A 12,945-nucleotide genomic window follows, 5' to 3' on the forward strand; every position below is an offset into this window, starting at 1 on the left:
CTGAGGATAGCAGATAAATGTCAACCGTCAAAAACACAACTACAGACTACATTAGATGCCTTTATTGAGGGCTCTTTATCTGTTAACTACAGTTTAATGAAGTTCATTGGTAAAGAAAAGCTATTTATGGCATCACTTTTCTTCATACTTTATTGTCAGTGGCCAGAACTTTGTGAGAATCATTCATTTGTCAGTTTATGATTCTGTGACAAATAACAACATTTATAGGCCTGATTAATCAGATGAGTTATAGGTATTGATTATTAAAGGTGCTGTCACAGACTGTGGTTCTTTCCACAATGAGACTGAATTATGATAGAAAATGAGATTTTCTACTATATTTGCTAACAGACATTTGAAATCTCTGCTCCAGTAACAGCAGCCAAACACAGACACTGCCTACACTTTATGTTGCATCACTAGAAATCACAGTGCATCACTAGTTCTAACAGTAACAGCAAACAGTAAACAAAAAACAGATAAATTCAGTGTGACAGAGGTCTGGATCTTACTATATCCCCTAACACAGCCATGAGGCTAAACACGAGAAAGCGTGGCTGATTGGAATCAGTCTCACCAGACACACTAGGACAATGAGTAGATCCAGACTTAGTTGAATCCCTCTGGACAGCCAGTAAGGCCTTTACTGCAGTGACAGAACCAAAGTAACAATTCCGAGTTTCTACTTTTGCATTTGAGACACCATTTTCTTTCCATCTTAACAATGGAAAATGGCTTCCATGCAACTAAGACCTCCACCACCAGGCTAGATGAAACCCTTGACGCTTCAATGTGGCAGATATTTTATTCTGTACATCGTTAAGACACAACATTCTTCATTGTTTTGTGAGCTTTAGAAGCATTATAGTTTTATGAGTAGTTAGACATTTGGAGCCTCGGTTGGGTACTATATAATGTCCGTTAAGGTAACGGCAGGAGGAAACAGTTTCAAATACAAATAGCCAGCACTTTATTATCACTTTGGTTTATTAATTAGCTCTTTCCTTCACTGTGTGACATTGAGCGGTACGGAATGTAAAATGCTTCATATTCATTTTTGATTGCATTAAACTACTGCATGAGAGAAGCAAATGAAAATCACTGTTTTCAGAGATGTAACATTTAGAACTCAGCAGGCATATGCACAAAGAAGCCATCCAGAAGCTAGATCCTGCTTGCTTAAATACACTGTAATAGAGCTGACCGGACTGATCTAAATATAATGGTATTGGATCAATACTTTGTTTCTCTTTTCTATGTTCAGTATGTAACCCACTGCATTGTGTTAGATAAATTTATTTTTTTAGAAGTGAAAAAATATACCTCAAAAAACACTTGAAACTTTTGCGTTGACCCTTAAGTCTATTTTATTTACAGCCTATAGCACATTTAACCAACAGGCGTTGACATAAACTGCTTTAGAGACAGGAACATTTCAGGTCTCCTAAAAAAAACAGATGAAATCATCAAACTGCATTTTGAAATTATTTGGGATCTCTTTGTATCCTGTGTTAAAGCATATTGGAATATGCTTGATTATCTGAAACAGTCAAGTGTGACAAATATGCAAAAATAAAAATAAATAAATTAAAAAATGAAGGGAAATACTGCACTGTATTGTTGTATAATACAAAAAAGAACAACAAAACAAAAGTTCACCCTGTCATTACTAGGTTTGGCTGTTTTTGTATGTCAAAATAATCCTGGAGAGAACTTCATTGGCAATTAAATGTCTCTTACTGTTTTCTTTCAGAATGTGCAGAGAGTGCAGCAGAAGCTCAATGGGAGCAAAAGGTTTTTCTCCAAAAAAGTTATTAAGAAGAAGTATACAAATGACAAAGCCACTAATTCAAGAGAAAGTGAAGTATGGGATGGAGATGGACCAATCTAGTTTTTTCCAGGTATAATTTGATTCCACTGTTTAATCAATAAGCGGTATTACATCAGTCTGTCTAAGAGACTGGAAATCTTTCTGTGATGACAATATGAGTTCTTTCACATGAGATTTGTGTCCAGCCAAAATAACATGTATATCAACAAGGGAAAATCATATTATTGTTATCAGCCACAATTTTTAGAATAATATTTCAGTTTCTTTTTATGAAATCACATTTGTCTGACAAAATTCAGAAATAAGGGGTAGCCCGTCTCAAAAATAAACAGAGTGATAACAAACTTACTTTAGTAAATTATTTACTCCCTCAGCAATAAGCTTTAATGTTTCAGTGTTTACTTTGTATGAAAATAAAAATGTTAAAGCGAACATTTCAATGAGTACATGGTAGTATGAGATGCACAAATCAAACTGATCAGGCATTACATTACATACTGACAACTCAAGTTGATAACCCGGACTAATTCTTCATTATCACACTTGTTAGGTGCAGGCTCAAAAATCAAAAATCAGTAAGCCATTCTCAGACAGGGAGTTTATCAGAGAGTGTTTTGGCAGACTCTGCCATAGCAATATGCCCCGAAAAAAATATAAGCATTTGAGAACGTGCCCCTGACAAGATAAACCATAACAAGATAGATTCTCTGCAATGATCTTAACCTAAAGCTTTTCTCCTTGGCTCTGAATGAGAGCTGTGATGTCTGCCGGACAGCCCAATTACTTTATGCTGTACATTGGTTTGTTTATTTTTTTTTAAAATCCAAAAAACAAATTTTAGATTACAGGGGAGTTAGCTAGCTAGCTGTCTGCTGAATAAAAGGGACTACTCCAGTGAGTGATTTGTTCTCAGAGGTAAGTGCATGCTATGGTGAACTGACAGGTGTTATAATCAGTGTTTGCTGAAATCTGACGGAAAAATGTCAGACTTCCAAAGCAGATTTTAAGACAAAGTAAAACAATGGAAATTGCTATTTTTGTATTGTATTATACACCAGGAGGTGTTTTGTAAATCTGTTCTAAAAATGAACCATGCTGCTGATGTTGTACCTAAAACATCTAACTCCATCACTGCATGAACACTGAATGACAGTCAGTCAGTTGCACATTTGATCCTCTACTGCCAGAGCACTTTAAGACAGTATCACTACTGGATTTTTATTCTTCTCTTAATGAGGGAAACTCTACATATATGGAGACAGAAAGAAAAAGTTTGGTGTCTTTGAATCTACCTTTACCCACAAAAGTAGTAGTAGATCTAGTTACAGATCCCCTCTCAATAATAATCACCTGTTATGCAATTTTTTTGTTCACAATTGTTTCTATTTAATGATGAAATGGTGATAAAATGTTGGCAATTTTACCATGCCCTTCTCACATTTTCATTGCTTAACTGTAACTACTTTAGAGGTAGCAATATATAATAAGAAAAAATGAATACCAAGCAGAACTGAGTTCAGCTTATTGGTGTCCTGTAACAGTTCCAGTTTCTCAAGTGACCACTTGGGAAAATTAATTGATCACCCCTGCTCTGATCTTATGTAGGCCTCATCTAAAAATGTGACTACTTCTGTCATCAACAATTAACAGCCCAGAATGAATGTGACTGACCAGTTATGTCATTCTGATTTGACTTCTTCTTTGGCTGCTACTTTTTAGTAACTGGAATTTAAAGGAACTTGAAGAGAGAACCCAAATAACCAACTCCTGCTTGGTGGGGAAATTCAGTAGTAATGCAGGCCCAACAAACAAAAATATAAATGCTGGCAACACCATCACACACTTGCATGGCCGAGGTTATTGGTTTTAACTCAGCAGAGAAGCTTTAGTGTATCTATAACACGAATCACAAACGTAAGGATGGATTACACTCCACTGCACACAAGAGTAGATAGCCAACGAAATGGAAAAAGAGGGCTAAGAGTGGAATAAATTAGGATTTTGGATTTTTATTGCAAAGTATGATAAACTGACAACATGAAGAGCATCCAGTGATTTTCTCCACTTTTAAATCTTTTGATGATATAGATGATGAGATATTCAAAGTCTTTGCAATTTTAATTTGTAGATGCAGTTTTTACGTACTGGTGAATGTCAACCCATCTTTACTTCTGAGATTGGCAACTGGTCAGTTACCACTTACTTTTCCACCTTATTGTTGCACCCCATCTAAACCTTTTTGAAAACTGTTGTACTCGTGCTCCAGTTTAGCCCACTGGGATGAGCAGGTGAACATATGCCGAGTTCTCCCCTCTCTCTCTCTCCCCTGTCTCTCTCCAATACAGGCCAAAAACCCCCCAAAACTGTTGAACTAATCAAATTCAAAATGAGCTAATATTACTCTTAACATGGCACATTTTTTTCCAGTTTAAAAATGTAATGTTTATTATGTTACTTTGTGAATAAAATATGGGTTAGTGGGATTTGCAAACGATTGGATTATTTTCAGTTTAATTGGGGTTGTAATATTACCACAACTGTCATACAGGGTCCATGGAAAATGGAAACAGGAAGCATAATGTTGCCTGGGAGTCAGCTTGTATGCAGCTGGCTACAATTTTGACTTGTTTTACACTAAAATATGTTGTATGTCAACTGGCATCATTAAAAGTATACACTGTTGTAGGGCTGTTCGATATAACGATATATATCGGATGACGATATAAAAACGTCTATCGTTTCATTTTACGCTATCGTTTGTTTCGTGGTGTCGCAAAATAAACTGTTTACGGCAATATTTTTTCATCATTTTGATGGTCACTGTAGTGGCTATATTAATTTCTTAAAGTTCTCTCTTTCTCTTATAATTAATATAACCACACTACAGACAGACAAGCACTTGTTTTTATGCGTTGTCGTTAGCAACAATGACGGTAAAACCACGGCGTGTCCGCTTGTTTATTTTCCACATAAACCTTTCACAATAAAGCTCAAGATCCTGTTGAGACTTTTCAAAATAAACTGAATCACGTGAAAGATGCAGGGTATTTACGGATGAGAAGCAAAAAAGAGCAGTTAGGTGCTAAAAAAAATAAACCTTAGACTCAAACGTTAGAACAGACTTTTCCCCGCAGCACGCTGTGTAATAAATACTCACAAAGAAAACGGCGGCTGTTACAACTTATGTCTAAAAATGTATAGTTTCATGCATCAGTTAAAACACTCGACTCTAGGTACACGACGCCCAGCTGGAAACACTTCACGCAAGTCGAGCTGCCCGAGATTCACAGAATTTACAGAAAATGTTGCATTTTTGTGATTTATATCGTTATCGGACGATAGATGTCTTAATATTGGGATATGAGATTTTGGTCATATCGCACAGCCCTACACTGTTAGCACTTTTGTAATGCATCCCGATACAGCTAGTAAAGATACTGAAGCCTTTTTTTGTTGTGATCACTAAGTGAATTTATGGAAGTTTATTCATCAGAGATAACAGCATGTTACGCTAAATCGGTCTTAAATTCTTCCAGATAAATCCTATACCACTTCCTCTGGCCACATACACTCAAATCCACCCATAACTCCCTTGCACCTCACACTTCGAAGCCCTGTGTACAACAACTAAATTACTACACAGATAAATAAATAAATAAACACCTTACCTCATATGACCAGACACACTGAACACCTGCAAATCTCCTGACACACCGGCCCACCTCCACATCTTCATGGGTAGTGTACATCTCCTGTAAACACTCTCTGATATGGGGTACCATCCTCTTAAGAACTTCACGGCTCATGATGACGCCTGGCCCACCCATACAGAAGTTCTCCCCAGGCTCCAGAGCCAGTTTCCCAAGCTCATCCCGGGCCCCCATTCCCGTTTGACCCAGAAAGATGGCCTCACTACTATTGAGGCTGCGCAGGAAGCTCTCGAGCTTCTCACTCTTGATGTAGACATCATCATCAGCCCTCATAAACCATTCATACTTATCCAGGTAATAGTCATGCATGTACTTAAGCATCATGAAGGACTTCTTTTGGGGAGGGTATGAGTCATCTACATTCTTCAGAGCCACTATCGGGATCGGTATGGAGGTGTCAGATCCTTCACTGGAGAAGAACTCCACACGACCTGGAATTGTCTGTGCCCATGTCCTGTAAGGAACACAAACTGATGTTATGATGATATGTCTAAGACCCAACCAAAAATAAGTGTGTATTCTACAGAGTACACCACTAGGTACATTCATCTGGGTATTTTGTGGCTGAAACAGATGGCACAGTCATAAATGTTCAATGTTAAATCAGCATTTAGAAACCAGCAGCTGTTTCAGAGGTAGAAATCTCATATTTTAGTGTGAACCTGTTGTGATATTCCTAATTTGTATAATAACCTTCCATTAATATTCCTGTTAAACATCAAATATTGTGACAATGACAGTTTTAGTCATTTTGCCTCTATATAGCACCACATTGGAGTTTAAATCAAAGAAGTTATGGTTGAAGTGCACACTTTCAGCTTGAATTCAAGAGGTTTAATAAAATGTAACTGTTTATTAATTACAGGCATTTTTTGGAGCAGGTCCTGCTTCTTTGGGGGTATTCCTGTCTTCAGATTGTCTTCAGTAACAATTAAAAACAAAACAAAAACAAAAAAAAAATAAAAAATCTGCGTGTGTGCCAGAGAGAGAGGAAGAGGATGTGAATGCCTGTGTTTGTCATATAACGGACTTGAAAAGTGAAGGTGAGAGACTGCAATAATCCCACCCCATGAGAGCCAGAGGCAGACAAGGAAATGCCCAGGAGGCCCTGGACCTCCACCACACCCAAGAGAACTGAAGATCTGAGGATAACAACCATGCGTCCACCGACGCCCACCAACCAATTGTGTTTTTTAAGTTGGCAGACATTTCTCCAAACTGTTGTGATCTAGAAATACATTTCTATATTGAGTAGTACACAAACTGTCTGATTTTCTGAGCAGTGCATAGGGCAGTGAGGACTGTATGTGATGTGTTTCCATATCTAATTCACTTATGTCACCTAAGATGCGCAGCTTGGCTGAGGTTGGGATACAGCAGCTAAACCATGTGGATCAGTCTTCACATATCCTCTGCCAGAACCTCTGGACAGGTATACAAGATCCAATATCATACATATAGTTCTTGTAGGATTTGCCTGTGCAGTAGGTTATAGCATAGGCATATTTTGAGTCTGCAAGACCCATTTTGAACATCCTTTGTCCTATAGATTTTGCTGAATCTGAGAGAGTATATAGCCCTGCAGACTGGAAGAGCCAGAGAGTAAACCACTGACCTTCAGACTGGTAGACAATCTGTTCTACCTCCCAAAGTGACCCCATACTAGAGAATATTATACAAGTGTACTATGTATGAAAAACTAAAATCTTAATTCTGAAAACAAAAGTGTCAACTATTACAAAAGAAAACAAAGTGGAAAAACAGATTGTCTGTTCAGGACCACATAACTACAGCCGACATTAATACAAAATAAAATTTAAAAAAAAAACCCACAAAACAATACTGTGCAATTTATTTTGTATAGATTCAAATTGTGTTGTATTATTGGGAAACAACTTTCTAATGTAAACAAAGGACAAAATAAAACTGACAAATTCAGCATTTCTGTTATTTGCTTACCACAAACCCCCCCCCCCCAAAAAAAACAAACAAACACCAATACATTTACACACACAAGAGATCCAATACAGTCTCAATAAAGCGAACTGTGAGGTTCATCTCCGGATCATATGTGCAACTTCAGAATCAGAATACTTTATTAATCCCTGAGGAAATTATGTGGGTTACAGTTGCCCCAAGAGAGTAACAGTAACAGACTAAACTATTTAAATAATACAATATATTACAGATTTGACAAATTTTCAATTCAAACCGCACTAATATATACAAATCGCTCAAATATAAATATCAAGAATATTGACAATGAATATTACAGCGGTGGAATATATATGATTAACATTTGACTCTAACCTGTGAACTTTGTCATATGCAAAAAGGGTGCAACTATTGCAGTGTTTACAGTGTATTAGATGGAGGAGTTGTACAGGGAGACAGCCACGGGCAGGAATGATTTCCTGTGTGGTTCAGTGGTGCTTTTTGGTAATCTCAGTCTATCACTGAACGGGCTCCTGTGACTAGCCACAAATCCGATATGGTAACAATGTTTGACTTTGCTGTTCAACTGTTTCTTTAACCTCTTTATAGCAGGGCACAGGCCGTCTGAAAGAAATGTTCATGGCCAAAGAATTGGCAACTTGAATTCAATTACTTTAAAAACATGCTTAAAATCCAACATTTTCAACTGTGCTTACTGGTATAATGTCTTTTAGAACAAAATAGGCTGCTGCATTGGTGATATCACTGTGTCACTTTATTTTGTGTCACAAGGCATGGACTGGGAAAAAAGTATATCTGTGCATATAAAATTCTGCATTGTCTGTGAATTGCATTGTGCACGTATATTGTCAACTGCGCACTGTGCAAGGATGGCACTACTTAAGATGTTAAAAACATTTTATGGTGTTACCTGCCTTTTTGGGAACACGCTTTTGACATAGTTTGCAGAACTCTGCTTCTTTGTCCAAATGGCCAAAAACTCTCCACGTAACTGACGTCCTCTTCAACAATAAGCCACAAGGCTTCAGCCTATTCCTTTTTCGGTTACTGTTTGAGTACTTTTATGTAAAATTATAATCTGTTGTTGTTGACTGAAATAAAATTTCAATTCAATTCAATTTCCTCGTCTTTTGAGCCTTAATATTCGACTTTCCTCTGTGGCTACAGCGGACACTACTAGATGGGAGGTTGGTGGTTCGATTCCTGGCTGCTCTAGTCTGCATGCCAAATATCCTTGGGCAAGATACTAACCACAAATTGCACATTTGCTAACCACAAATATGGTGTTGCATATCTGGCCAGTGTACCAGATTGGTGATACAGCCATTTCTAAAGTTTCGATTAGGTTTATTTGGGTTTTTTAGTCTAATGACGTCCTCCTTGTGGGTGGCTGTAGCTGAGGAGGTACTAACTGTACTAACTAGAGGGTTGGTGGTTCAATCCCTGCCTTATCCAGTGCACATGTTAAAATGTCCTTGGACAAGATACCAAACCCCAAAACATCTCCTGATGCATCCATCAGAGCGTGAGAGAAATCATTTAAAGCATAGGATTAAGTGCTGTATGAATAAGTATGTGGATTCTAGTTAAAAAAGAGACCCATTCAAGTGACTTCTTCAGTCTCAGCGACTGCAGGTTTCCCTTTTAAACAGTACAGTTACGTAATGACTAAAACTTACAGCATTGTTTGCAAGTAGTGCAAATGCTCGTCACTGAAAGACTGGCTACTGGTACACTCACTGGTGGTGAGTACAGCACTTACGATCTCGCTTAGATTATCTTTTAGTTAGCAGCTCAATTATAAGTGATATCACAGACACTCAGATACTGGTGAATGATTGCTGAGAGTGATGGTCGGTCAGTCGCTCACTCACTCGCTCACTCGGACCTGGAGATTTAATACATCATTACTGAAAGAACAAGATTTCCTTAAATAATTCAAAAACAAGTGGGTAACGTAATACGATAATAATGACCTACCAGCAATATCGCCATGTGTTCTATGGGAATCAAGAAAAGTAGTAATGTGTGGCAAAACATTATCTTACTGCTCATATAAGAAAAAGAAAGAACCCCACCCCCCACTTGTATTACAAATAGAACAAACAATTAAATCATTAGAATATACCTATGCTGCCTCACCACAAGAGCATATATATTTAACAACCTGAGAAAACTAGAACTAGAATAAAATGAAATATTTAACGAGAGAACAAAATTTCTGATGCAAAGGCTGCGTTTGGAGGACTTTAAACATGGTAATAAATCTGGAAAAGTCCTTGCTAAACAGCTTGTTAAAGCTATAAAAAGAAGAAAAAAAACTATTTATTCTATAAAGGATTCCACTGGGAACATTACTCGTGATCGACAACAAATAAATGAATCTTTTAAAGACTTTATACAGATTAATCCCTCCAATGCTGACATTGCAAACTTTCTTAACAATACAAACCTACCGAAATTAAATGACGAACAGATTGTGGTTCTGGATTCACCTCTTTCTATATCCAAATTCCATGAAGCCCTACGGCATCTTCTAAACAATAGAGCCCCAGGACCAGATGGAGTAAATTAATAGTCCTGCCTCTGAATTGTAATTTTCGAATCGCCACAACTACTCCACTACAGTCAGGTAACATTAGAAATCTAGGTATAAATTGGCTGGACCTAGAATAATAGTTTTGTGAAAAAGCCTTTCATCAGCTCCACGTAGGTCACAATGTATAAGGCCATTCATGTGGCCTTGCTGACTGTAATGTGGCAGCGCTGCTGTGGACGTGGGCACCCAATCTGGCGCTTCCTTCCTTCTACTGCTGGGATAGGTGTGCAGAAGCTGTATGGATCGGATGGACTTTTCACTGTTCGGGGTGTTCCATTAGGTCATAGTGATACGAGCAGGTACAAAAATGTGATGCTGTCTGACTGCATGCCACTGATTGGCTGGTCAGTGGCATCACTCGATGAGTCACAAGAGCGTCTCATTTACAAAAATCAAAACCACCACTTCTCGAGTCACAGACTGGGCAGCGGGTATATTCTTGCCTCGATGTCCACCTTTGTTGTACCTTTCATGTCGCATATTAATTACGCCACCAACGCTACGCTGCATTACCATGACAGTGACCAAGCACATTAGGTGGTACTTGACTGTAATGGAAAACCACTGAATCTGAGTCGAGTTGATCTGAGTAGGTACTAATGGAAAAGGGGCTTAACACTCTCTCTCCCTCTCTCTCACACTAAAAGAACATTGCTGATTTATACATCTCTGTATTTTGGAATTTGTGTTCCAGATGCTGTAGGTTTGTTTTTTTTTTTTCTTACCAGAGTACTCTATCCTTTTATTTTATCTCCCCCTATCCCCCACCTTTCTTTTTTCCTCCCTGTCCTGCTCTTGTCATGATGATGTCTGCCTTAGACATCATCATGACAAGACAAGAAAGCTCCTTACTACGTATGGATGGTTTCATCTCAAGTCCAGCACCCTATAACTGTACTCTCCGCCGAAGATAGAAAGCTGAGGACAAGTGAGTGCCAAAAGCACTATCCAGGATAACACAACATAGATCCATTAGTACTTCAGGAAAATGGCCATAACTGTTCATGTGCCGCTGCACGCCAAGTTTCACCGGTCAATAGAAAAAGTAGCTAATCCTATGGCTGGACCAAAGTTGGATTGAAAGACGGCACAGGAACAAGCCCTAAGCACATGAGCGATAGAGTCTGGGGTCTACCACACCAGGCAAGACCCCAGGTGCAGCCTGTGCAAAGATGCCCCTTAGACACTTCAGCACAGACAGGGCATACTGGAACACCATTACCAAATGGCTGGCATAGTATAAAGGAACATCTATGCTGAGTATGGTCTAGAAGTCCCAAGGTCAAAATGGGATACACACCCTAGGTTGGTTGAGAATGACCAAGCTAAAATCCTGTGAGACTTCCAGGTATAGACGGACAAGCTGGTGATGGGTGACCAATATGACATAGTAGTTGTGGATGAGTAAGTAAGTAAAATTTATTTATATAGCACATTTCACAGATAAAAATCACAAAGTGCTTCACAATAAGATCAGACATAGAAGTTAAAATTAATTAAAAGCCCGTTTGTATAAAAATGTCTTCAGCTGCTTTTTAAAGGAGTCAGTAGAGTATAGACAGCGTAAAGACAACGGCAGGGAGTTCCACAGCCTAGGTGCCAGTGCCTGAAAAGCCCGATCCCCACGTGTTTTAAACCTAGTACGTGGGACCACCAGTAGCCTCTGACCTGAAGACCTAAGTGCTCGGGATGAAGCATGAGGTTTCAACAGGTCAGAGATATACTGGGGAGCTTCACCGTGCAGAGCTCTAAAAGTTACAACTAAACTTTTAAAATGAACCCTAACATTTACTGGCAACCAATGAAGAGAAGCCAAAACTGGAGTAATGTGTGACCTCTTGTTTGTACCAGTTAAAAGTCTTGCCGCTGCATTCTGTACAGAGGAAGACACCCATTGTGATGATATAGCTATACCAGCAGCTTGAGAAATACCAAAGGCTGTGAGACAAGTTAGAGAAGATGTGGACATCTCAACTCTGGAAACAGTAAGGAACAGCCAATCAGAAGAAAATTAGTGTAAAAGCATAGACAAAAGCTAAATTGTTTGGACAGTTAGTAAGCTGAGTAGCTGTATCAAGGCCTAGCAGTGTATATATAAAAAAAAAAAGAAAGAAAGAAAAGAAAAAAAAATACCAACAGCTTCAGTCCAAGATGGTAAAGTATTAGTTCATAGGGAATTTACAAGATGTAGAGAAAGTATTAGTTTGTTTTTTACTGTCACAAACTGTATATGGTATTATTTATTAAATAAGTTAGGAAACCATGTATGTGCCTCTTTCTACAAACATACACACATACAGGGTGTCTATGTATCTACACATTATGCCTCAATATCACCACAACCACAGTCGAGTTCTGTGGGAATTACTGGCCAGTAAAGGGCAATAAAGATGATTTCAAACTGTAAATCAGTGTCATTAAAAATGTTAAACTTTTTAATGACACTGAAACTGACGGAATATGGTTCCTCTCCAAAAATAAACATAAAAGCAAAAGTAATCTTTAATGTAGAGTGACCTGAAAGGTAACACTGCTACATTTCTTTTAAATACTTACCCTTACAACATATCAGACTCAGACATCATCTTACACTATATTGAACTGCTTTTTGTTCACTGCAGTCACAGTTCCAAAACCAGTTTATCATAAAACTTGCACATTTCCCAGATATCTCAAACAAAACATAAATTGTAAATGTTAAGCATCTGAACATGTTAAGCACCATCACTGTGTACTACTAGCAGATCTTCTGTCATATCAAAGGTCTTCTGGAAAACAGTCTTGCATCATGGCAGCCGTCTTTAAATTTTTCTAGTAGTTATTTATAGAGTTATTTTAAAACATTTGTT

The 12,945-nt window shown here is 38.1% G+C and overlaps 1 protein-coding gene across 1 annotated transcript in view; it reads right to left on the reverse strand.

Moving 5' to 3' along the window:
* chsy1 (chondroitin sulfate synthase 1) overlaps positions 1–12,945 on the reverse strand; it is a 32,059-nt gene that overhangs the window by 16,796 nt on the left and 2,318 nt on the right. Inside the window, exon 2 of the mRNA XM_063470528.1 lies at positions 5,500–5,995. Coding sequence (XP_063326598.1) covers positions 5,500–5,995 — 496 coding nt within the window. The remainder of the gene's footprint in view (positions 1–5,499; positions 5,996–12,945) is intronic.

This window comes from Pelmatolapia mariae, linkage group LG1, assembly GCF_036321145.2.
Source record: "Pelmatolapia mariae isolate MD_Pm_ZW linkage group LG1, Pm_UMD_F_2, whole genome shotgun sequence".
Classification (NCBI taxonomy): domain Eukaryota; kingdom Metazoa; phylum Chordata; class Actinopteri; order Cichliformes; family Cichlidae; genus Pelmatolapia; species Pelmatolapia mariae.